This window comes from Bufo gargarizans, unplaced genomic scaffold (assembly GCF_014858855.1).
Source record: "Bufo gargarizans isolate SCDJY-AF-19 unplaced genomic scaffold, ASM1485885v1 original_scaffold_1292_pilon, whole genome shotgun sequence".
Lineage (NCBI taxonomy): Eukaryota > Metazoa > Chordata > Amphibia > Anura > Bufonidae > Bufo > Bufo gargarizans.
This window is the reverse complement of record NW_025334297.1, coordinates 53,583-80,648: the sequence shown is the minus strand read 5'-3', so window position 1 is coordinate 80,648 and position 27,066 is coordinate 53,583. Positions and strand designations below refer to the sequence as shown.

The following is a 27,066-nucleotide window of genomic DNA, read 5'->3' as shown; positions in this document are numbered from 1 at the left end:
CAACTGAATCCCCAAGCGAGAACAGAAGGCCTTCCATAATCTGGAAACAAATTGCGTGCCCCTATCAGAAACAATGTCTGAAGGAATGCCATGCAATTTAACAATGTGATCAACAAATGCTTGCGCCAACGTCTTAGAATTGGGTAACCCAGGAAAGGGAATGAAATGTGCCATTTTGCTAAAACAGTCCACTACCACCAGAATCACAGTCTTCCCCGAGGAATGAGGCAGGTCCGTAATGAAGTCCATGGACAGATGCGTCCAAGGACGGGAAGGAATGGGTAACGGGAAGAGAGAACCCGATGGCCATGAATGAGGGACCTTGGCACGAGCGCAGGTCTCGCAGGCTGCATAAAACCCTCAACCGTCTTACGAAGAGCTGGCCACCAGAATCTCAGACCAATGAGATCTACTGTGGTTCTACTCCCTGGGTGCCCAGCCAGGACAGTATCGTGGTGCTCCTTAAAAACCTTGTGTCGTAAAGCGAGAGGCACAAACAACCTCCCAGGAGGACAAAGATCAGGAGCCTCTGCCTGGGCTGCCTGAACCTCTGCCTCCAAATCAGGATAAAGAGCAGAGACGACCACCCCTTCAGCCAAAATGGGACCCAGGTCTTCAAAGTACCCCCCTCCCGGAAAACAACGTGACAGGACATCCGCCTTCACATTTTTAACCCCAGGGCGGAACGTGACAACAATTTTTTTTTGTTAAAACCAGTATATAACTGTAGTATTTAAAGCTTGTATTTGACTGTCCCAAATGCAACAAAGGCCGCAAATGTATTATCGTGCCCAAAATGGGTGTTTTTTTAAACCAGAATATAACAGCAGTATCTAAAGCTTGTATTGGACTGTCAGAAATGCAGCAAAGGCCACAAATGTATTATCTTGCCACAAAATGGGTGTTTTAAAAAAAAACTGAATATAACAGCAGTATCTAACGCTTGTATTTGACTGTCACAAATTCAGCAAAGGACCCAAAATGTATTATCTTGCAAAAAATTGGTGTTTTTTTAAACCCTGAATATAATTGCAGTATTTAAAGTGACTCTGTCACCAGTTTCTAACCCCCCCTTTTAAAACTATTGTTCTCTCCATGGTGCCCTTGTCATTACAAAGCTGTTGTTATAAGATAAATCCGGCTTGTAGTTTTGATAAAAATCGCTTTTATCTAACCTGTCAATCCTCTGGATAAGGTGCCCAGGGCGTTTCTGAAGGTCTGAATCTGCCGCTTTTCGCCGCCGCCGTTGGTGCCCAGCTCCTCCCATGATCCTTTCAGCGCCACCTCGATGTAATGAAATCCGCCTCCGGCTCTCCTCAGTGCCCCCTCCTCCTTTTCAAAGATCTCGCGCGTGCGCACAGGCCTGTGCCTGATGCGCCCGTGCGGACTTTTAGATTCTGCCTCGTGGAGCGAAGTGCGCATTCGCGCACGCGCGCGAACATGCACGAACGTGCGCGAACATGCGCGAACGCGCGCGAATATGCGCGAACGCGCGCGAATGCGCGAATGCGCACTTCGCTCCACGAGGCAGAATCTAAAAGAGGAGGGGGCACTGAGGAGAGCCGGAGGCGGATTTCATTACATCGAGGTGGCGCTGAAAGGATCATGGGAGGAGCTGGGCACCAACGGCGGCGGCGAAAAGCGGCAGATTCAGACCTTCAGAAACGCCCTGGGCACCTTATCCAGAGGATTGACAGGTTAGATAAAAGCGATTTTTATCAAAACTACACGGCGGATTTATCTTATAACAACAGCTTTGTAATGACAAGGGCACCATGGAGAGAACAATAGTTTTAAAAGGGGGGGTTAAAAACTGGTGACAGAGTCCCTTTAAAGCTTGTATTTGACTGTCAAAAAAGCAGCAAAAGGCCCCAAATATAGGGTCTTGCAAAAATGTTTTTTTTTAAACCAAGAATATAACTGCAATATTTACAGCTTGTATTTGACTTTCACAAATTCAGCAAAGTAACGAAAATGTATTATCTTGCAAATTTTTTTTAGTTTTTTTGAATATAACTGCATTATTTAACCACCTTAGCTCCCCTAGCTTAAACCCCCTTAATGACCAGACCACTTTTTACAATTCTGCGCTACACTATTTTCACGGTTTATTGCTCGGTCATACAACTTACCACCCAAATGAATTTTACCTCCTTTTCTTCTCACTAATAGAGCTTTCATTTGGTGGTATTTCATTGCTGCTGACATTTTTACTTTTTTTTGTATTAATCGAAATTGATCAAAATTTTTGCAGAAAAATGACATTTTTCACTTTCTGTTGTAAAATTTTTCAAATAAAACTACATTTCTATAAAAAAAATTCTCTAAATTTATTGTTCTACATGCCTTTGATAAAAAAAAAAATGCAATAAGTGTATATTTATTGGTTTGGGTAAAAGTTATAGCGTTTACAAACTATGGTTTAAAAATGTGAATTTCTGCATTTTGAAGCAGCTCTGACTTTCTGAGCACCTGTCATGTTTCCTGATGTTCTACAATGCCCAGACAGTAGAAAAACCCCACAAATGACCCCATTTCGGAAAGTAGACACCCTAAGGTATTCGCTGATGGGCATAGTGAGTTCATGTAAGTTTAAATTTTTTGTCACAAGTTAACGGAAAATGATATATTTTTTTTTCTTACAAAGTCTCATATTCCACTAACTTGTGACAAAAAAAAAAAAATGTTTCATGAACTCACCATACCCCTCACGGAATACCTTGGGGTGTCTTCTTTCCAAAATGGGGCCACATGTGGGATATTTATACTGCCCTTGCATTTTAGGGGCCCTAAAGCGTGAGAAGTAGTTTGGAATCCGAATGCGTAAAAATGCCCTGTGAAATCCTGAAAGTACTCATTGGAATTTGGGCCCCTTTGCGCATCTTGGCTGCAAAAAAGTGTTCACACATGTGGTATCGCCGTACTCAGGAGAAGTAGGGCAATGTGTTTTGGGGTGTATTTTTACATATACCCATGCTGGGTGAGAGAAATATCTCTGTCAAATGACGACTTTGTATAAAAAAATGGGAAAAGTTGTCTTTTAGAGAGATATTTCTCTCACCCAGCATGGGTATATGTAAAAAGACACCCCAAAACACATTGCCCTACTTCTCCTGAGTACGGTGATACCACATGTGTGACACTTTTTTGCAGCCTAGGTGCACAAAGGGACCCAAATTCCAATGAGTACATTTTAGGAGGGCATTTTTAGACATCTGGATTCCAGACTTCTTCTCACGCTTTAGGGCCCCTAAAATGTCAGGGCAGTATAAATACCCCACATGTGACCCCATTTTGGAAAGAAGACACCCCGAGGTATTCCGAGAGGGGCATGTCGAGTTCATAGAAGATTTGGGGTTTTTTGGGCACAAGTTAGCGGAAATTTTTTAGTTTTGTTTTTTCTCACAAAGTCTTCCTTTCCGCTAACTTGGGACAAAAATTTCAATCTTTCATGGACTCAATATGCCCCTCAGCGAATATCTTGGGGTGTCTTCTTTCCAAAATGGGGTCATTTGTGGGTTGTTTGTACTGCCCTGGCATTTGAGGGTCTCCACAATCATTACATGTATGGCCAGCATTAGGAGTTTCTGCTATTCTCCTTATATTGAGCATACGGGTAATGAGATTTTTTTTTTCCGTTCAGCCTCTGGGCTGAAAGAAAAAATTAACGGCACAGATTTCTTCATTCGCATCGATCAATGTGGATGAAAAAATCTCTGCCCAAAAAATGCGCAAAAAAAAAAAACCAGGGGAAAGGCGTCTGCCAGGACATAGGAGCTCCGCCCAACATCCAAACCCACTCAGCCCGTATGCCCTGGCAAACCCGATTTCTCCATTCACATCAATCGATGTGGATGAATAAATCATTGCCGGAATTTATTTATTTTTTTATATACAAAGTGTTTGCCAAAGCATATGAACACCGCCCCTCAGCTCATAAGCCTCGGCAAACGTATCTTTTTTACTGCAGAGGAGAAATCTCGTCTTGCAGCGCCGCATACACCGACTTTTGTGTAATCTGACAGCAGCGCAATGCTTCTGACAGAATGCACATCAGTGCTGCAGCTGGTCCATCGGTTGGTCCACCTAGAAGGTAAAAAAACAAAACAAAAAAAAACTGTCCGCAATGCAATACATTTATTAACATTAACTTTATATAACATTTGAAACAGAACATTAGCTTTTATAAACTTTTTTGAACTTTTGGAACATTAACTTTTTTGCTTACCTGTATTATTATATTTTTTTACCTTTATAGGACAAACATCTCCTTCCCCATGGGACAGTGTGCAAAGCGCACATCGCCCATAGATGTGGCGAAGTACATTATGCACTTTGTCCCAGGTGAAAGGAGAGGTTTGCAGCAGCTCTGTGTGAAAGGGCCCTAAGAGCCCTGTTTGCCTGTCCTGTGTAATGCAATCCCTATACTAAGTGTACCTGTGTGTGGTACTTCTGGAAACACTCCCCTAAGCATAGGGCAGGGTGGTCAGGCAGTCAGGACAGAAATAGCGGGTGTCACGCCTTATTCTACTCCTGCTACAGACACAACATCTTTTTCGGGGTGACGCTTGGGTTGAGGTACCAGCAACGACATTGGGGAAATGTCGCTTGTGTAGACGGCTCACTACACTAGTGGTTGGGGCCACGGAACCTCCTGGATACAGGAGTTTCTCGATGATCTCTTCCTGAAATTTGAGGAAGGATCGTGTTCTCCCAGCCTTACTGTAGAGAACAAAACTATTGTACAGAGCCAATTGAATTAGATATACAGACACCTTCTTATACCAGCGTCTGGTCCTGTAGGAAAGTAAATAAGGAGCCAACATCTGGTCATTGAAGTCCACCCCTCCCATGAGCAAATTATAGTTGTGGACACAGAGGGGCTTTTCAATGATACTGGTTGCTCGTTCAATTTGTATTGTTGTGTCTGCGTGAATGGAGGAGAGCATGTAAGCGTCACACTTGTCTCTCCATTTCACCACGAGCAGTTCTTCGTTACACAAAGCAGCCCTCTCCCCCTTTGCAAGACGGGTGGTAATGAGCCGTTGGGGGAAGCCCCGGCGACTAGGTCGCGCGGTGCCACAGCAGCCAATTTGTTCTAGAAACAAATGCTTGAAGAGGGCCACACTTGTGTAAAAATTGTCCACATAAAGATGGTACCCCTTGCCAAATAAGGGTGACACCAAGTCCCAGACTGTCTTCCCACTGCTCCCCAGGTAGTCAGGGCAACTGACCGGCTCCAGGGTCTGATCTTTACCCTCATAGACTCGAAATTTGTGCGTATAGCCTGTGGCCCTTTCACAGAGCTTATACAATTTGACCCCATACTGGGCGCGCTTGCTTGGGATGTATTGTTTGAAGCCAAGGCGCCCGGTAAAATGTATCAGGGACTCGTCTATGCAGATGTTTTGCTCAGGGGTATACAAATCTGCAAATTTGGTGTTAAAGTGGTCTATGAGGGGCCGAATTTTGTGGAGCCAGTCAAAAGCTGGGTGGCCTGTGGGACAAGAGGTGCTGTTGTCACTAAAGTGCAGGAAACGCAGGATGGTCTCAAATCGTGTCCTGGACATGGCAGCAGAGAACATGGGCATGTGATGAATTGTGTTCGTGGACCAATATGACCGCAATTCATGCTTTTTTGTCAGGCCCATGTTGAGGAGAAGGCCCAGAAAAGTTTTAAATTCGGAAACTTGAACGGGTTTCCACCGGAAAGACTGGGCATAAAAGCTTCCCGGGTTGGTGGCTATAAATTGAGTGGCATACCGGTTTGTTTCTGCCACGACTAAGTTCAAGAGCTCTGCAGTCAAGAACAGCTCGAAAAACAATTCAGCAAAGGACCCAAAATGTATTATCTTGCAAAAATATTGTGTTTTTTCAAACCTAAATATAATTGCAGTATTTAATGCTTGTATTTGACTGTCAAAAAAGCAGCAAAGGCCCCAAATATAGGGTCTTGCAAAAAATGGTTGTTTTTTTAAACCCAGAATATAACTGCAGTATTTAAAGCTTGTATTTGACTGTCAAAAAAGCATCACAGGTCCCAAATGTAGGGTCTTGCAAAAAACTGGTTGTTTTTTTAAACCCAGAATATAACTGCAGTATTTAAAGCTTGTATTTGACTGTCAAAAATGCACATATGCTGTGCTGGTGCACTGAACTTACACAAAATGGCCGCCGACGCCCACCTAACTAACAGATGGATAAAAGTTATTTTTCTGTGTCACTGGGCTCAGGGTAGGGTAAAAAAATAATGCACTGCACCCACAAAACAAAATCACTGTGTATCGCAGAGTTAACAAGCACTTCTGATAACAGATTCTGTCCTATTCTCTCCCTCACAGCAGCAACATCCTCTCCCTACACTAATCAGAGCAGAGTGACGTGCATCGCTACGTGACTCCAGCTTATATAGAGGCTGGCTCACATACTGCATGGCTGTGATGGCTTCTAAGGGCACAAGAGTTAAACGCTTGTTTATTGGCTGCTCTTCAGCATTTCAAAAAGAGCCATTAACTCGACGAACACCAAACTCGAAACCCGAACTTTTACTGAAATTAAAGTTCGGTATGAACCCGAACTTTACAGTTCGGGTTCGCTCAACCCTACACTGTTAGCACTTGAGTTCCTCCAGTAAAGGAGCACAATGGTTTGCTGCAGACCCTAACTCTCTGGACTTATTTCTCATTGGGGTGCAGCACACCTTGCCATCCCATCTGGATAGCTGCAACACGCAGTAACACCTCAACAGTGTCTCAGGGACCTTGTGTAATGTTGTGGCCACCAGAAACCTGGCCACTGTACTTGCCCCTTATCAGTCTCCATACACCACTGTATCTATTCAATGAGAAACAGTTCCCAACCTCGTCCACAAACCTCCTGCTTTATAGTGATGAGGAGCAAACAATGCTGTCGACAGATTGGTGTTTCTGAACTGGATTATGTGAACTAATTTGCTTAGAGAAAATTGTCTCAATTATCATGATTTTACAATGTGCTGTAAGATGTGTATAATATCATGAATATACTGTAGTGACAATGATATTGGCAAATTTTACCTGAGGATATCCATAGATCCCAGTTATCTCTGCTATGGACAGACTGGAGGAGGATGTCAAGTGTCCAATAAAAGCCACCACTTTGTTCTTCTCATCACAGCTGTAGTTGGGGACGGCTTCTTTTCGTCCTGACAGTATACTCAGTGCACTCTGTACAGCTTTATGTTCTAACACACAGGAGTCAAAGATCTTGTATCCCAGAGTAATATTAGGTAAGAGGTCAGATCTTCTGTTTATTTCTTCTATGGCGAACATGAAGACCAGGAGATGTCTCACTAAATGAAGAGACGGTCTAGAAAATGTATGAACATGAATAAAGTAGCATATTGACCATGTACTGTATCTGTATACAAAACTATGGGTAATAATAATGTCGGTTGGAAAAATTTTTGAATACACTAACAGCCCTACTCTTCAGCACCTTCACTGTGATACAGATCGGAATGCTGAAGTCATTGTGTCAACTACATCACGCCATTGGAGCTAAATGGCATTGACTTTGTGTCGAGAGGCACCAGGAGAAACCAGCGGGGACCCAGAGATTATTGGAACCGAAGCTGCAGGGGATCAGTGGAGGAGTATGACCTTTTTATTCCACTCATCGCGTCTAAGAAAATAGTTTAGAAATAAGCCAGGAGCAGGGAGAATAGACACAAGACTGATCCCTGCCTGGTTCTCTTTGTCTAGCACAGCTAACCAGTCTCTACCTGTTCACAAATATGGGGAGATTTGTAAATTAAGCCAGATGGGGAGAGGCCAGCAGGGACCTGCCCCATGACTCTTCTTCCCATTCTATACCCATTTGGTGTTTGCTTTGGTGATTTGCCAATCATCAAGTTACTGAGGAGTAATTTAATGCAGGAAATCATATCCCACATAGTTATCGATGCTGCTTTACGCTGTTAGGTTTGGGCTCCTTTGTAAATTCAGCCTTGTACTGGAATACAGACCATAACTGAGGACCAGAAGAAACTATGACTATGCTAAATATTTTAGATGTCCTATACACATAACTTTCAGGATGATATCATGTAAAGGAAATGTGAGCGTGGAGCTGTAGGAGGATATAATTGGTTTTAAAAAAGTATAGAAGATGACCGACTTTGTAGAAAAAGTTTGGCCCACATTCAACAAATCCCAGTCTCTTTTTTCCTCCATAGCTTTGCAAAGCCCATTCTTAATAGACTTCTCAATATGACTTAAATCCTTCAACAAAATCACAAACAGAGTTAGTTCTACGAACCCTTAAAAATTTTCTGTAAGGGATGTTCTTCTGTCATGAAATGGATGCTAGCAACCAAAATGTAGCTAAAAAGTTGTTGCTCACAGTTTTTTTTATAAAATTAGTAATTAAATTAACTGCTATTTAAAGGTACTTTCACACTAGAGGAATGGACCTCCGTCAGGCTGTTCTGTCGGGTGAACAGCCAGTCAGATCCCTCCTGCCGCTAGTGACCGCGTGCCCCCAGACTGCCGCTCTGCCCCCATTGACTATAATGGGGGTAGGGTGGAGTTCCGGCGGAGGCAGGCAGCGCACAGCAAGAGGCTGCTGGAATAAATGTTGGATATGTCATAGTCAATGGGGGCGGGGCGGAGGCACGGCGGTGGCACTGCAGCGCACGGCGAGAGGCTGCCGGAATAAATTTACAACATATTATTATTATTTATTATTTAAGCGCCATTCATTCCATAGCGCTGTACATATGATAAGGGGTGCACATACATAATACAGACAATTGCACTAATCATAAACAAAATGAGTTACAAACTGGTACAGAAGGAGAGAGGGCCCTGCCCGTGAGAGCTTACAATCTACATGGTATGGGAGAAGGACACAGTAGGTGCGGGTTAAGTTGGTCATGGTGGTATAGAGGCAGCATGGTCACTGGTTGTAGGCTTGTCTGAAGAGGTGGGTTTTCAGGTTTCTTTTGAAGGATTCCACTGTAGGTGAGAGTCTGATATGTTGGGGTAGCGAGTTCCAGAGTATGGGGGATGCACGGGAGAAATCCTTGAGTTGATTGTGGGAAGAGGCAATAAGAGGAGAGGAGAGAAGGAGGTCTTGTGAGGATCGGAGAGTGCGTGTGGGGGTAAGTAGCTCAGAGATGTAGGGAGGGGACAGGTTATGGATGGCCTTGTATGTATTTGTAAGTACTTTGAAGTGAATTCGTTTGGCAATGGGGAGCCAGTGAAGGGATTGGCAGAGGGGAGAGGCAGAGGAATAATAGGGTGAGAGGTGGATTAGTCGGGCAGCAGAGTTGAGGATAGATTGGAGTGGTGCGAGAGTGCTAGATGGAAGGCCACAGAGGAGAATGTTGCAGTAGTCTAGGCGGGAGATAATGAGGGCATGTACAAGTATTTTCGCAGATTCAAAGTTAAGGAAAGCGCGGATGTGGGAGATGTTTTTTTTGGTCGGAAGGAAAGGGTAGAATCCAAGGTCACTCCAAGGCAGAGGGCTTTGTTGACTGGGGAGAGTGTACAGCCATTGATCATGATAGATAGGTCTGTTGGGGGGGTTGAACAAGATGGGGGAAAGATTATGAATTCTGTCTTATCCATGTTAAGTTTAAGAAAGCGAGAGGCGAAGAAGGATGATATAGAAGATAGACATCGTGGGATTCTTGATAGTAAGGTGGTGATGTCTGGACCAGAGAGGTAGATTTGTGTGTCGTCAGCCTAGGAGTGATACTGAAAGCCATGGGACTCTATGAGCTGTCCCAGGCCAAAAGTGTAGATAAAGAAGAGCAGGGGTCCTAGGACAGAGCCTTGCGGGACACCAACAGAGAGGGAATGAGACGAGGAGGTGGTGCGGGAGTGGGAGACGCTAAACATCCGGTCTGTGAGGTATGATGTGATCCAGGAGAGGGCCAGGTCAGTGATGTCAAGAGATGAGAGAGTTTGCAACAGAAGAGAGTGGTCAACAGTGTCGAAGGCAGAGGACAGGTCAAGGAGAAGGAGGACAGAGTATTGTTTCTTGGTTTTGGCTGTCAGTAGGTCATTGGTGACTTTGGTAAGGGCAGTCTCGGTCGAGTGGTGGGGTCGGAAGCCAGATTGTAGGCGGTCAAAGAGGGAGCAGGAGGAGAGGTGGGAGGACAGTTCTGAATGGACATGTTGTTCAATTAGCTTTGAGGCATACGAAAGAAGTGATATGTGACATATCCGACATTTATTCTGGCACCCTCTCGCCGCGTGCTGCCTGCATCCGCCGGAACTCCGCCCTGCCCCCATAATAGTCAATGGGGATGGAGCGGCAGTCCGGGGGCACACGGTTACTAGTGGCAGGACTGATTCGACAGGCTATTCCCCCGACGGAACAGCCTGCCGGAGGTCCGTGCCGCTACTGTGAAAGTAGGTTAAATAAAAAATAATCATATTCATATCATTCAGATTGTTTCCAATAAAATTTATTGATTTCCACCTCTATATGATCAGTACATCAGCTATAAATCTAGACTTTATAGGTACAGTGCTGCCCATAATTATTCATACCCCTGGCAAATTTTGACTTAAAGTTACTTTTATTCAACCAGCAAGTAATTTTTTGACGGTAATAAAAGATAATAAGACGATGTACAAGAGGCATTATTGTGGGAAAAAAAAAACATTTCTCAGCTTTTATTTACATTTGAGCAAAAAGTGTCCAGTCCAAATTTATTCATACCCTTCTCATTAATCAATAGAAAAGCCGTTATTGGCTATTACAGCAATCAAACGCTGCCTATAATTGCAGACCAGCTTTTTGCATGTCTCCACAGGTATTTTTGCCCATTCATCTTTAGCAATGAGCTCCAAATCTTTCAGGTTGGAGGGTCTTCTTGCCATCACCCTGATCTTTAGCTCCTTCAACAGATTCTCAATTGGATTCAAGTCTGGACTCTGGCTGGGCCACTCCAAAACGTTAATGTTGTTGTCTGCTAACCATTTCTTCACCACTTTTGCTGTGTGTTTTGGGTCATTGTCATGCCGAAATGTCCACTGGTGCCCAAGGCCAAGTTTCTCTGCAGACGCCTGATGTTGTCGTTGAGAATCCTCATGTATTGCTCTTTTTTCATGGTGCCGTTTACTGTGATTAGGTTCCCTGGTCCATTGGCTGAAAAACACCCCCAAAGCATTGTTTGACAGTGGGGATGGTGTTCTTTGGGTTGAAGGCTTCTCCTTTTTTACGCCAAATGAAGGAAATATCATTGTGACCAAACAATTCAATTTTTGTTTCATCTGACCATAAGTCTGAGTTCACACGGGTGAGATTTCCGCGCGGGTGCAATGCGGGAGGTGAACGCATTGCACCCGCACTGAATCTGGACCCATTACATTCTATGGGGCTGTGCACATGAGCTGTGATTTTCACGCATCACTTATGCGTTGCGTAAAAATCGCAGCATGCTCTATATTGTGCGTTTATCAAGGCCCCATAGAAGTGAATGGGGCTGAGTTAAAATCGCAAGCATCCGCAAGCAAGTGCGGATGCGGTGCAATTTTCACGCATGGTTGCTAGGTGACAGTCTATTCACTGTATTATTTTCCCTTATAACATGGTTATAAGGGAAAATAATAGCATTCTGAATACAGAATGCTTAGTAGGTGATCAATTGAGGGTTAAAAAAAAATAAAAAATTAACTCACCTTCTCCTCTTGATCGCGTAGTTCCCGGTCTCTTCTTTACTTCTTTAATGATGAACTACCGGCTAAAGGACCTGTGGTGACGTCAGATCACATGCTCCAATCACATGGTCCATCACCACCATCCTCCATGGTCCATCCTTCTCTGGAGAAGTGGAATCCAGCAGTGTGCAGTGTCCGTTGGATTGTCTGCCTTGAGACATTGCCACCAGCAGAGCCCAGATTCACCAGGATGGCCTTGGTGGTGATCCTTGGATTCTTTTTCACCTCTCTATCTATCCTCCTGGCAGCACAGGTGTCACTTTTAGCTTCCGACACGTCCTCTGAGATTTTCCACAGTGCGGAACATCTTGTATTTTTTGCTCAAATGTAAATAAAAGCTGAGAAATGTTTTTTTTTCCCCCACAATAATACCTTTTGTACATCGTCTTATTATCTTTTGGGAGACACCTATGTCATTTCCCGTAAAAAAAATTACTTGCTGGTTGAATAAAAGTAACTTTAAGTAAAAATTTGCCAGGGGCATGAATAATTATAGGCAGCACTGTATATGCTTTAGAAACATCAGTTTTATTAAATTCACCCTCATCAATACACAATTAATTCATTGATGGAGACTTGTAGGCCCAGATAATACATTCACAATGGCCTCTGCCTTCCTCTCTATCATCCAGTCGTGGTCAGACTTCCTATTGGCTATGATTTCATGGAGAGTCATGCCTGGGTTGTCTTTACAATGAGACCTGAATTATTTCTCCTTACATCGTTTACATCAATACATTTCAGTACATCAGTCTCCTCGGCTTCTTTGTCATAAGATAATAAAGTCAGAATACTTACGAGTGACACTGAATTGTATATACATTATCTTGGAATTTATTTGTTGTATATCTTACAATGGAGGAAGTTAGCTGTACTATTCCCCCTATTATCAGCTCCCCTGGGCTTTGGGTGAATAGAGAATCATCAGCCAGTTCGATTCTGCATGGAGAAGGTCCCGAACATATTCTTTCAATGATAATAAGCATCAGGGCGAAGAACTTTATAAGGTTCCTCATTACTTCCTAAAATAACACGAAAATAACCCAATATAAAACATTATCAATCTAGTCCTTCATGCTATAGATGATGTGAAAGCAAAAGATGAGTTTGGAATTGAAAAACAAAATCTTTGCCGATAACAAAAGCTCCTCTCACATCCCAAAAACAGACCAACATAGTGGCATAAGTGGCTGACTGTAATAAGGGTTATACTGAGAGAGAGCCCCAGTGGGAACATGGACTGGCATGAGTAACATATTTCACCTCTAGGGCTACAGAATACAGTAATAGCCTGACTTATCAGCCTTGCTCTACTAGTTGGATAAATATGTAGCAGATATGTGCTTGCTCTGCTCAAAGAACCTTGAAATCATCACTTGCTAGGATGCTATTACATGTCTGTTAGCTGCCCTGTGCATTACTCATAATTCACCGCCTGGACTTGGTTGAAAATCTAGTTGTCAAGCAATTTGCAATAAACAGTAAGCACTAACTGCAACTAGAGATGGCCTTGCTCGTTCGCGATTCGCCGAACATGCGAACATATGGCGATGTCCGCCGGCACCATATTCTTTTGCATTGCGCCGAACTTTGACCCATGACACATCCATCAGGTGGGATAGGACAGCCAATTAAGACTGTTCAGCACATGGACACACCCCCACCCTATCACAGAACCTGATCTGGCAGCCATTTTACATTCTGTGTTTTGCCAGTGTAGGGAGAGGTTGCTTTGTGGAGCAGGGACAGACTGTTAGGGGCACCAAATGCTAGCTAATAGGGCCACAAAAGAAATTGTAAGGACTGGTATAGGTATGATGATATGAATAGGTGTGATATACTGAGAGGTGTGATATACTTATAATATGCTTTCTAACATAGAAATTATATTATAGTGCATTTGTATTGTGCAGCAGTTGTGTGCGGTTCTGCTGCGATACTGCAGCTAGATAGAGGGACAGACGTTATTGGAACAGCTATTTGCAACAGGTGTGATATACCTGTTGCCACACAAAAAATTATTGAGGAGTGTGATATACCTTCTTCCACAAGATACTGATTAAGGTGTTTGATATGCCTGCTTCCACAAAATACTGATTGAGGGGTGCGATATACATGCTTCCACCAAATATTGATTCAGGTGTTCTATATACCTGTGTAACGGATCTCCTGGCACCCCGACTGGGTACCTCCGTCGATAGATGCTCCTAGTGCTTTCCGAGGACTCCAGGCACGCCACTTGACACCGTACGCACTGCAGACCCCACGAACCGCTGAAGCCTGGTTGAGGTCTCACCATCTCCTACCCACCCTGGACCTACGACAAGGCTCCAGGCTCCAGTGGGTGAACTGCTCCTAAATCCCGAGAGCAGGAACTGCTCTTACAAGAGCTAGTAGTTATGCCAGGGGAGTATAGCAAATCTTCAGCGTATAGCAATCCCGCAGTGTTAATCAGTTATCCAAACACCAGCCTCAACCTGATGAAGGATAAAACAGGCACACTTTATTGAGGGCTGTCCCCATCTGGTGGACACACCCCTAGGGGACCAGAAGGGAGACTGTGACACAGGACAGATATGCAGCAATTCAGGATACACAGACACAATACATCCCCACAATGCATCATGGTTTCCTCCTCTCTGCCCTGGAGACACCCGAGGAGCAATTCAATTATCTCTCAGGACAAAGGGAAATCGCCAATACACATGTGGGGACAACAAGACAGAAATCACCATTTAAACATACAATGTCACACCCTTACAGTAAACACAGACATTTAACACATCCCCAGATAGCTCAAGTCTGAGTGCATATTATTAGGTTAATGGCACTCAGACTACACAAATACACTAAAATTAGCTATCTGGGTATCCTCACATAACATAAAATACAATTCCAAAGACAGATTTAAGCTGTGCGGCCAGTCTGTCTTCTCCTTTAAAGTTAGTATGGGCCATAATCCTGAGGCAAGAGGCTGGTAAACAGGCCCCTCCAAAACCCAGTGGCGAGGTTGGTTTCGTCACACATCTCCCCCTCCCAGGGAAGACTAACCAGATACCTGACCTCACGGTCAGTACCTGAGTTAGTCTGGCAGTCCAACCACAACCCCATACTGGGCCTGTTGAATCTTGGGGCCTGGCTCTGTTCTGTATGTCCCCAGCTGTTGAGTGGGCATCTGCGACTCCTTGCTTCCTTGTGGTTCTCTAGCTTGGAGCTAGGTACTTGGTGGGCAGAGGCCGACTGCGCTCTGCCCAGATGCCAGCTCTTCCGCTGGGGTAGACTGTGGGAAGTCCGGCTCTGAAGAAGAGGATGGGGGGTGCAGAGGCCGACTGCGCTCTGCCCAGATGCCAGCGCTTCCGCTGGGGTAGCCTGTTGAAAGTCAGCCTCGGCAGCAGGCCCTCGTCCACACAATTTTTTAAATGGTCAGATCACCAGCAGTCCCTCACCTACAATCTTTTACAGGCTCAGCTCACCTCCTGTTTGTACTCTGGCACACATGGCTGACTTCATGTTAGGCTGCCTCTCCCGCGACCCGCACGGTATACGCGTTTTAGACAACACGGATTACTGGTTGTTCACCCTTTTCGACCCCCGCTACAAAGAAAACTTATCATCTCCAATTCCTCTGGTGGAGAGGACAAGCAAAACGGTGCTATACCAGAAGGTCCTTGTGGAAGGGCTGACATCCAAATGGAAGGGCTGACATCCAAATGGATCGTCAACATCACGGCGACGTGCGATCAGGCAGAAGTTATCTAGAGTCAACAAAGCGGCAGAAGGCCCTCGCCCATAATGTTTGCGATGGTCAGCTCACCTGCAGGACCTCCCATATCTGTCACATACAGTGTATTTTTTGCGTAGACGCTGTGAACAGTGACATTACCTGTGGTACCTCTCCTGTATAACGTTTCCTCATCCTAAATACCAGTGACATTCCCTGTAATTTTTTTATTGCTCATTCCAATAACAGGGCATTTTTAGGATTCATGTATTGTTGTTTATCGTCACTACCTCCCCGAGTCGGGAGTGGGTAATTTGCGTGCCCCCCCGCTTGCCTTTCTTGGATGTGGTAGCCGTTTCTCAGGCTCCTTCTCCGGAATCGAACACTGGTGACCCATGGTCACCATGTTAGGCGTATAAAAGAACATCGAAAGTTGATAGGGCAGACATCCAAATGGATCATCGACGTCACGGGGACGTGCGATCAGGCAGAAGTTATCTAGAGTCAACAAAGCGGCAGCAGGCCCTCGCCCATAATGTTTGCGATGGTAAGCTCACCTGCAGTCTCTCAACCATAATTTTTTCAATGGTCAGCTAAGCAGCAGGCACTCTCCCATAATACCTACAAAAAATATACAAATCTCCATGTAAAAAACTATATCAACACCATATACAGTACTTATCAAAGAATATATTTTATTGGTACACCACTTCATACTATCAATTCACATGATTGACAATTCACAACAATTAAAATATTAAAACAAAAATAACTGATAGTACAGTAGTGGCCAAAAGTTTTGAGAATTACATAAATATTGGATATTGGAAAAGTTGCTGCTTAAGTTTTTATAATAGCAATTTGCATATACTCCAGAATGTTATGAAGAGTGATCAGATGAATTGCATAGTCCTTCTTTGCCATGAAAATTAACTTAATCCCAAAAAAACCTTTCCACTGCATTTCATTGCTGTCATTAAAGGACCTGCTGAGATTATTTCAGTAATAGTCTTGTTAACTCAGGTGAGAATGTTAACGAGCACAAGGCTGGAGATCAAGGAAAGAGGTTCAATTCTTGTTAAGAAGGCTTCAGGGCATCCAAGAAAGTCCAGCAAGCGCCAGGATCGTCTCCTAAAGAGGATTCAGCTGCGGGATCGGAGTGCCACCAGTGCAGAGCTTGCTCAGGAATGGCAGCAGGCAGGTGTGAGCGCATCTGCACGCACAGTGATGCGAAGACTTTTGGAAGATGGCCTGGTGTCATGAAGGGCAGCAAAGAAGCCACTTCTCTCCAAAAAAAACATCAGGGACAGATTGATCTTCTGCAGAGAATATGGTGAATGGACTGGTGAGGACTGGGGCAAACTGATATTCTCAGGTGAAGCCTCTTTCCGATTGTTTGGGGCATCAGGGAAAAGGCTTGTCCGAGGAAGAAAAGGTGAGCGCTACCATCAGTCCTGTGTCATGCCAACAGTAAAGCATCCTGAGACCATTCATGTGTGGGGTTGCTTCTCATCCAAGGGGGTGGGCTCACTCACAATTTTGCCCCAAAACACAGCCATGAATAAAGAATGGCACCAAAACACCCTCCAACAGCAACTTCTTCCAACAATCCAACAACAGTTTGGTGAAGAACAATGCATTTTCCAGCACAATGGAGCACCGTGCCATAAGGCAAAAGTGATAACTGAGTGGCTCGGGGACCAAAACGTTGACATTTTGGGTCCATGGCCTGGAAACTCCCCAGATCTTAATCCCATTGAGAACTTGTGGTCAATCCTCAAGAGGCGGGTGGACAAAAAACCCCCCACTAATTCTGACAAACTCCAAGAAGTCATTATGAAAGAATGGGTTGCTATCAGTCAGGAATTGGCCCAGAAGTTGATTGAGAGCATGCGCAGTCGAATTGCAGAGGTCCTGAAAAAGAAGGGCCAACACTGCAAATACTGACTCTTTTCATAAATGTCATGTAATTGTCGATAAAAGCCTTTCAAACGTATGAAGTGCGTGTAATTATATTTCACTACATCACAGAAACAACTGAAACAAAGATCTAAAAGCAGTTTAGCAGCAAACTTTGTGAAAACGAATATTTGTGTCATTCTCAAAACTTTTGGCCACGACTGTACATGACTGTTAGCAGAATGATAAAGTGCTAGTGCAAATGTAACATGGTCACTAAATACACTGCTCAGTACAAAATATACAGCTGTAGATTAGAGATGTCGCGAACATAAAATATTCCGTTCGCGAACGGCGAGTGCGAATTTTTGCAAATGTTCGCGAACGGGCGAACCGGGCGAACCGCCATTGACTTCAATAGGCAGGCAAATTTTAAAACCCACAGGGACTCTTTCTAGCCACAGTAGTGATGGAAAAGTTGTTTTAAGGGGACTAACATCTGGACTGTGGCATGCCGGAGGGGGATCCATGGCAAAACTCCCATGGAAAATTACATAGTTGACGCACAGTTGGATTTTAATCCATAAAGGGCATAAATCACCTAACAATCCAATTTTTTTTTGAACAACGTGGTTTAAAACATCCAGTGTGTGTATACGATCAGGTATGATGTTGTATCGATCAGGTAGTGTAAGGGTTACGCCCGCTTCACAGACATTGACAGAGCAAACTCCCCTTTTAATGCACCGCAAACAACCGCAAACAGTCCATTTGCCCAACCGCAAACTCCCCATTTGCACAAGGTTGGATACCAAGCTAGCCATGTCCTGTTGATGTCATTGAAGGTTTCTTCCTCCACCCAGCCACGTACAACACCAAGGGTCCCCGAAAGGTGAATTGAATAGATTTTTAGAACGGGGAGATGGTTAAAAAAACGCTGGCTCCCTCCCCTTTGTTTGAATCCACGCCACGGTCACTGCGTCTGCGCCGTGCAATTTACTGTCACACCCGATATGAGTGGTATTTTCTGTAGTACTATTCTCATCAGTTTAATCCCTGTTACGTCCCATATCAGGGATTGCCTTTTGTGAAAAAAAATTTAGGCCGGGTATCTTCGACTGCCTTCACAGTGACAGACCAAACTCTGATACACCAAACTGAATTGATTTTAGGAACCGGGAGATGGAAAAAGCAGCTTGGTCGGTCCTCTTACTCCCAAGCTGGGGCACTGCGCGTGCACGGAGCAATGTGCTGTGACACCCTATATGAGTGGTGTCTTAACTAGTACTATTCCTATCAGTTTAATCCCTGTTACGTCCCCTATCCGGGGACGTGTGTCGAATTGATTAATCATTGTCGAATTAACGACATCCTGAAATAATTTTGTTCTGAGCTCTGTACTTGCTTTGTATAGGAATTGATGGGGATTTTTTAAATTGTCTGCAATTATTTCTAATAAACTATTAAGATACTTTATTATGATTTTTTTATTTTATGTATTAAAAACCCATACAACTTAAAAAAAAAAAGAAAAATAATGTTTTTTCTATGAAAAATTATCAGGCCGATCGCTTTTAGTCTGATCATAATGAAGCAACGGCCTTATCTGGGGTGTGGCAACATTGCCAACACAATCATAGAGGAGATGATCGCTTCATTGTGATACGCAAGCCCCTTCACCACAACAAGGTACCGATCACGAAGGGGAATTGACACATGTATGTGCCTTTTTTTTTGTTTTGTTTTTGCAGCCACAGTGCAGCACCAGAGGACAGAAAAATTAGGCATGTACAAATCCCTGAAAAATTAGGTATTGTTGCAGCCGCTGCTGTAGCAGCGGACGGAAAAAATTGATGTTTTCCAGGCAGAAAGGTGACTAAAACATTGCGGCTTGAACCCTAGTTGGTGGCGGAGAATTCACGAAAGTCATCCGGTATGCAGACATTAAATACAGCAGCGTGGGGACCATTTTGAGGCCAAGGCATGTCATCAGGCCAATAATGGTTGTGCATCACTAATTTCATCCAACTGATGTGCAAATAACTCCTCTGAGGGATCAAGTGAAGTGGCTGTGGTGGTAGTGGTGGTGGTGGCGGTGGGCGGGAGAGTGGTAACTTGAGAGCAGGTGACCAAAGCTGAGCTGGAGGAGGATGGTGCGTCAAGGTTCTTAGCGGAAGCTGTTGAAGATTGGGTGTCCTGTGTAAGCCAGTCAACTATTTTCTCCGAATTTTTTTGGTTTAGGGTACATGGCCTCTGAACACTGGGCATTATTCCAGGGCCAGTGGAAATCACAGCACCACGACCACGACTCCCCCTGCCGGGTGGCCTGCCTCTGCCTGTCATTTTTTTTTAGATAAGTGGTACTATGCATGCAAGTTGCTGTGCCACCCTATATATAAGTGGTGGGCAGAGGGCACAGTGCAGTCTGTGTGGGCCTGACACACACGGGCTTGCAACTGTGATTATATCACAGAAAAATATTAAATTGAATCTTTTTTTATTTGCAAGGTATTTGAGTGAGTGACGGTATGTAACGGTATGAGTGGAGGCCTAGCCACTAGCCACTAGCCAGTGGCCACAATACAGTCTGTGTCGGCCTGACACACACGGGCTTGCAAATGTGATTATATCACAGAAAAATATTAAATAGAATTGTATGAATGGTGTGCAGTGCAGTTTACTCAATGATGATGTATAGGGGGCGGACCGAACATCGCACAAGCTATGTTCGCCGGGAACTGTTCGCCGGCGAATAGTTCGGGACATCACTACTGTAGATACCAAATCTCACAGCACATTTTGAGCCTGCTGTATATTTTGTACTGAGCAGTGTACCTCCGACTTTCGTTGTTGATTAATGAAAACATTCTTGGCAAATGCTTTTACTGTGGTTCCTCTTGTGCCGGTCCACGAATTTCACCTCTAGCAGCGCAATACAGATGCCACCAGCCATGCCTCTTAATCATGGCCCCAGTTCTGAAAATCAACAACTTTTTGGGCTGCACTTGCACTTTATATACCAGTAAATATACAGGAAAAAATGTTTCCTATCAAATATTCCTCTAAAATAGATTATTTTTCCCCCGTTTTGTGCGTATTATTGTCAGTCTGTAAAAGTGGCTTACTATTTGGACAAAATCATTCCCAACAGCGACCAGCGACTCCAAGATGCATCCATACATCCTCCCCATGCTGTTACAGAACCATTTTGGTGGTGTTTTCATCAATTTCTGAAATTTTCCTATGAACCAGGCACCTTTCCCTCTTCAGAGCAGGGAATACCTGGTTTAATGCACGGGTTCTCCCATTGACTTAAATTATACTTGTGTGCTTGTTCAAGCACCCGAACATCCTGATGTGTTCAGCCCGAGCACCCGAGCACTACGGTACTCAATCAATACTAACCTGCTTCTACAAAATATTCATTAAGGGGTTCTATATACCTGCTTCCACAAAATACTGATTGAGGGGTGTGATATACCTGCTTCTACCAAATATTGATTGAGGCTTGCGATACACCGGTTTCCAAAAAATACTGAATGAGGGGTACGATATACCTGCTTCCACTAAATATTGATTCAGGGGTTCTATATACCTGTTTACACTAAATACGGATTGAGGGGTGCGATATACTTGCATCTACAAAATATTGATTATGGGGTTCTCTGTACCTGCTTCCACAAAATACTGATTGAGGGGTGCAATATACTTGCTTCCACCAAATATTGATTGAGGGGTTCTATATACCTGCTTCCACAAAATACTGATTAAGGGGTATGGTATACCTGCTTCCACAAAATACAGATTGAGGCGTGCAATATACCTGCTTCCACAAAATACTGATTAAGGGGTGCGATATACCTGCTTCCATAAAATACAGATTGAGGGGTGCGATATAGCTGCTTCCACAAAATACTGATTAAGGGGTTTGATATGCCTGCTATCACAAAATACTGATTGAGGGTTGCGATATACCTACTGCTACAAAATGCTGAGTGAGGGGTTCTATATACTTGCTTCCACAAAATACTGATTTAGAGGTGCGATATACCTGCTTCCAGCAAATATTGATTGAGGCCTGCGATACACTGGCTTTTACAAAATACTGATTGAGACCTGTGATATACCTGCTTCCACAAATACTACTCTTCTCTAGGGACTTTGGCACAGGGTCATTTTGAAAATTACAGGCAGAAGAAGAGGCAGGCCGTTCCGCAGGGGTGGTAGGGGTCGGGCAGGTGCAGCAGGCCGGAGCCTATGTAGTAAATTGGAGACGGTGCATGCGATTACTTTTAAGGATGCACCAGAGTTGGTTGAGTGGCTCACTCAGCATTCTGCATCCTCCTCATCCTCTGTATCTGCACCCTCCTCACTCTCTGCTGTGTGCACCCCCAAATACTACCCCACCACCACCACCATAGCCCCTCCACTCGAGTCAGAGGAATTTACCATCCATTCCCAGACCTTACCGATGCTCATTCTTGACATCGGATGAGGAAGAGGAGGTAGCAACGGCCACCGCCCAGCGGTCTGACTACAGTACCCATATCAGCCCAAGGAGGTTAGTCCCCGCTGTTGCTGCCTACTTCGAGATCTCTAATGTCAGTAGTGTTGAAGGTGACGATGATGACGTGTCGATAGACGTCACGTGGGTGCCCACAAGAGAGAAAAAGGAGTGGAGTTCAAAGGGAGATACGAAGCATTACATAGGGAGGAGGAGGAGAAGCAGGCAGAACTCGCAGTGCACAGGAGGCAAAAAGCAGACTGCAAATGTATCTGGAGTGAGCCATCCACCATGCACGTCACATCTTGCGCTCTCAGGATGCCGGCACATGGCTCCGCAGTGTGGGCTTTTTTTTAACATGTCAGCTGCTGACAATAGTGTTACCATCTGTGCTGTAAACGCATAAATTGCGGAAAGCCCAACACTCACCTAGGGATGACCGCCTTAAGAAAACACCTGGCTTCCCATCACCGAGCCCAGTGGGAACAACGCCGTCAGAACCCACAAAGCCACACTCCCTGAGCTCCACGTCCTGCCTCTCCTCCCTCTCCTTTTCCTCTCTCCTTCCATTTGTCCTCCACTCCACCTTCTACCGTGCCGTCATCGCGTTCATCTGTCACAAGGCAGGCTTTCGTGGCCCAAATGTTCGAGCGTAAAAAGTGGATGACGCCGGATAACCCTCTTGCACAACGGCTGACCGCTGGCTTGTCGGAACTGCTAGCCTGCCAACTACTGCCATATAAACTGGTGGACTCTGAGGCCTTTAGAAAATTTGTGGCTATTGGCACACAGCAATGGAAGGTCCACGTTCAGCGGCAAGTAAATATATCTCTGGCACACAGTGTTGGTGCCAAGATACATCTGACCACAGACAAGTGGTCTAGCAAACATGGGCAGGGAAGGTACATAACTTTTACTGCCCACTGTGTAAACCTTCTGACGGCCATCAAGCATGTAACCCGTGGCACCTGTGTGGATGCCTCCTACTCTATCCTCCATCTCCTCCTCGGCTGACTCCTCCTCCGCCTCTTCCGCTGCACCTCCAAGCTGCCCAGAACCTATTTGACGTGCCAGGTGAGATGTTGCCATGCTGTGCTGCGGCTGTTGTGCCTGGAAGCCAAGAACCACACCGGTCCTGCACTGATTTCAGCTCTGCGGTCACAGGCCTATCAGTGGCTAACCCCGTTTAATTTGACAGTTGGTAAAGTGGTTTGCGACAACGGTGCCAAACTGCTGATCGCGCTGAAACAGGGCAAAATGACACGTGCCGTGCATTGCACACGTCCTGAACTTAGTCGTGCAGCGATTCATTGCCAAATACCCCAGGGTCCAGGACATCTTGCGGCAGGCCAGGAAAATCTCTGACCATTTTAGAAGAACTTACACGGCTATGGCTCGCCTTGCTGACGTTCAGCGATGACACCACCTGCCCTTCAGACGTCTGATTTGTGACAGCCAACGCGCTGGAACTCTACCTTGCATATGCTTGATAGGCTGCTGCAGCAGCAACGTGCCATTAACCACTTCAGCCCCCCTAGCTTAAACACCCTTAATGACCAGACCACGTTTTACAATTCTGCACTACACTACTTTCACCGTTTATTGCTCGGTCATGCAACTTACCACCCAAATGCATTTTACCTCCTTTTCTTCTCACTAATAGAGCTTTCATTTGGTTGTATTTCATTGCTGCTGACATTTTTACTTTTTTTGTTATTAATCGAAATTTACCGAAATTTTTGCAAAAAAATGACATTTTTCACTTTCAGTTGTAAAAATTTTCAAAAAAAACGAAATCTATATATAAATTTTTCTCTAAATTTATTGTTCTACATGTCTTTGATAAAAAAAAATGTTTGGGTAAAAAAAAAATGGTTTGGGTAAAAGTTATAGCGTTTACAAACTATGGTACAAAAATGTGAATTTCCGCTTTTTGAAGCAGCTCTGACTTTCTGAGCACCTGTCATGTTTCCTGAGGTTCTACAATGCCCAGACAGTAGATAAACCCCACAAATAACCCCATTTCGGAAAGTAGACACCCTAAGGTATTCGCTGATGGGCATAGTGAGTTCATAGAACTTTTTATTTTTTGTCACAAGTTAGCAGAAAATGATGAATTTTTTATTTATTTTTTCCCTTACAAAGTCTCATATTCCACTAACTTGTGACAAAAAATAAAAACTTCCATGAACTCACTATGCCCATCATGAAATACCTTGGGGTGTCTTCTTTCCAAAATGGGGTCACTTGTGGGGTAGTTATACTGCCCTGGCATTTTAGGGGCCCAAATGCGTGAGAAGTAGTTTGAAATCAAAATCTGTAAAAAATGCCCAGTGAAATCCGAAAGGTGCTCTTTGGAATGTGGGCCCATTTGCCCACCTAGGCTGCAAAAAAGTGTCACACATGTGGTATTGCCGTACTCAGGAGAAGTTGGGGAATGTGTTTTGGGGTGTCTTTTTACATATACCCATGCTGGGTCAGAGAAATATCTCGCCAAAAGACAACTTTTCCCATTTTTTTTATACAAAGTTGGCATTTGACCAAGATATTTATCTCACCCAGCATGGGTATATGTAAAATGACACCCCAAAACACATTCCCCAACTTCTCCTGAGTACGGCGATACCACATGTGTGACACTTTTTTGCAGCCTAGATACGCAAAGGGGCCCAAATTCCTTTTAGGAGGGCATTGTTAGACATTTGGATCCCAGACTTCTTCTCACGCTTTAGGGCCCCTAAAATGCAAGGGCAGTATAAATACCCCACATGTGACCCCATTTTGGAAAGAAGACACCCCAAGGTATTCAATGAGGGGCATGGCGAGTTCATAGAATTTTTTTTTTTTTGGCACAAGTTAGCGGAAATTGATTATTTTTTTTTCTCACAAAGTCTCCCTTTCCGCTAACTTGGGACAAAGTTTAAATCTTTCATGGACTCAATATGCCCCTCAGCGAATACCTTGGGGTGTCTTCTTTCCGAAATGGGGTCACATGTCGGGTATTTATACTGCCCTGGCATTTTAGGGGCCCTAAAGCGTGAGAAGAAGTCTGGAATATAAATGTCTAAAAAAATTTACTCATTTGGATTCCGTGAGTTCATGTGAGATTTTATTTTTTGACACAAGTTAGTGGAATATGAGACTTTGTAAGAAAAAAAATATATATAAAAAAAAAAATTCCGCTAACTTGTGCCAAAAAAAGCCTTACAGGGGGGTGATCAATGACAGGGGGGTGATCAATGACAGGGAAGTGATCAGGGAGTCTATATGGGGTGATCACCCCCCTGTCATTGATCACCCCCCTGTAAGGCTCCATTCAGACGTCCGTATGTGTTTTGCGGATCCGATCCATGGATGCGTGGATCCGTAAAACACATACGGACGTGTGAATGGAGCATTACAGGGGGGTGATCATCCCATATAGACTCCCTGATCACCCCTCTGTAAGGCTCTATTCAGACGTCCGTATGTGTTTTGCGGATCCGATCCATGGATGCGTGGATCCGTAAAATACATACGGACGTCTGAATGGAGCCTTACAGGGGGGGTGATCAATGACAGGGGGGTGATCAGGGAGTCTATAAGGGGTTAATAAGTGACTGGGGGGGGGGGTGTAGTGTAGTGTGGTGCTTGGTGCTACTTATTACAGAGCTACCTGTGTCCTCTGGTGGTCTATCCAAGCAAAAGGGACCACCAGAGGAGCAGGTAGCAGGTATATTAGACGCTGTTATCAAAACAGTGTCTAATATACCTGTTAGGGGTTAAAAAAATCGCATCTACAGCCTGCCAGCGAACGATCGCCGCTGGCAGGCTGTAGATCCACTCGCTTACCTTCCGATCCTGTGAACGCGCGCGCCTGTTCACAGGAAATCTCGCCTCTCGTGAGAGGACGTGCCGGCGTCTCCACTCGGAATAACAGGGCCGCCGCCTGGACGCAATCCTGCGTACGGCGGTCCTGAGGCGGTTAACAACTACCTGTACGAACTCTGCAGCAGGACAGGTTTTTGGGAGCTTGGTTTCTTTTCACCGCGCCAGTGGCTGCTTATGCACGACGCATGCAGACTTCTGCGGCCATTTGATGAGATCACCAAACTGATCAGTCTCAGCCAAGACGCCATCAGTGACATTGTACCTTACGCCTTCTTTCTGTAGCGTGCATTGCGTTGTGTCATTGATCAAGCCATCGAGGAGCAGGAGCTTGAAGATGAAGAAGTCGCAATGCTGAATTAAATCCCGGGGGGGTACTGCATCTGATACAAGTCAGCAGGAGTCTGAAGAGGAGTCAAAGGAGGATGGTGGCTGGGGTAGGAGGAGGAGCAAAAAGGTCAGGCTTTGAGGGAGACTTTAAACTTTTCGGGGATCCCTGGTATTGTCCGTAGTTGGGGGGAGGAGACTGAGGATGACTTTCTCCTGGGCAATGAGCAGGAGCCAGGGCGCTCCACCGCTTCCAATTTAGTGCAAATAGGGCCTTCATGCTCCAGTGTTTGAAGAGGGACCCCCGTATAAAAAGCATAAAGGGCAAGGACCATTACTGGGTGGCAACGTACTTAGACCCCCACTACAAACACATAATTGCGGACATGTTACCAGCATCACAGAGGGCTGACAGAATGCAGCATTTCCAGGCCTTGCTGCGAGAGATGCTGCATTCTGCTGTTGCAGGCGCTGCCAGAGGAATTTTCACCCACAGCTAAACAACAAGTGCGGGCACCAATCCTACCGCGCCTGCAAGAAGAGAGCGGTTTAAAGATGTGTTGGTCAGTTCGAATATGAGATCATTCTTGCTTCCAACCCATCGACAGCCACCTTCTGGATCCAGCCTTAGGGAACGCCTAGACCGACAGGTGTCCAATTACATTGGGTTAACGACCGATGTGGACGCTCTGGGTGGGCAGGCTTGACCTGTGGCCAGAGCTGGCACAATTTTCCATGGAACTCTTGGCTTGCCCCTCGTCGAGTGTCCTGTCAGAAAGGACATTCAGCGCTGCAGGGGGAATCGTGACTGATAAGCACGCAGGTTGGGGCCGCAGGCATTAATGTTACCTGGTCTTTACAAGAGCGCGCCTCTCTTTTAAAGCGTTGCGTCCGCATGTCCGCGCGACATGCGCTGCAGTGACGTCAGTTGTCACCTGGTATGGCGGCGGCCTGTGATGACGTTTGCCCTCACATAATGCAAGCGATGCAAACGTAATGCCCTCACGCTGTAAGAACATGGCGCGTGCGCATTA

At 44.9% G+C, this 27,066-nt stretch overlaps 1 protein-coding gene across 1 annotated transcript in view; it reads right to left on the bottom strand.

Annotated features, from left to right (window-relative positions):
• Positions 1–27,066, bottom strand: part of LOC122923161 (vomeronasal type-2 receptor 26-like) — a 113,636-nt gene that overhangs the window by 67,280 nt on the left and 19,290 nt on the right. Inside the window, exon 3 of the mRNA XM_044273893.1 lies at positions 7,056–7,347. Coding sequence (XP_044129828.1) covers positions 7,056–7,347 — 292 coding nt within the window. The remainder of the gene's footprint in view (positions 1–7,055; positions 7,348–27,066) is intronic.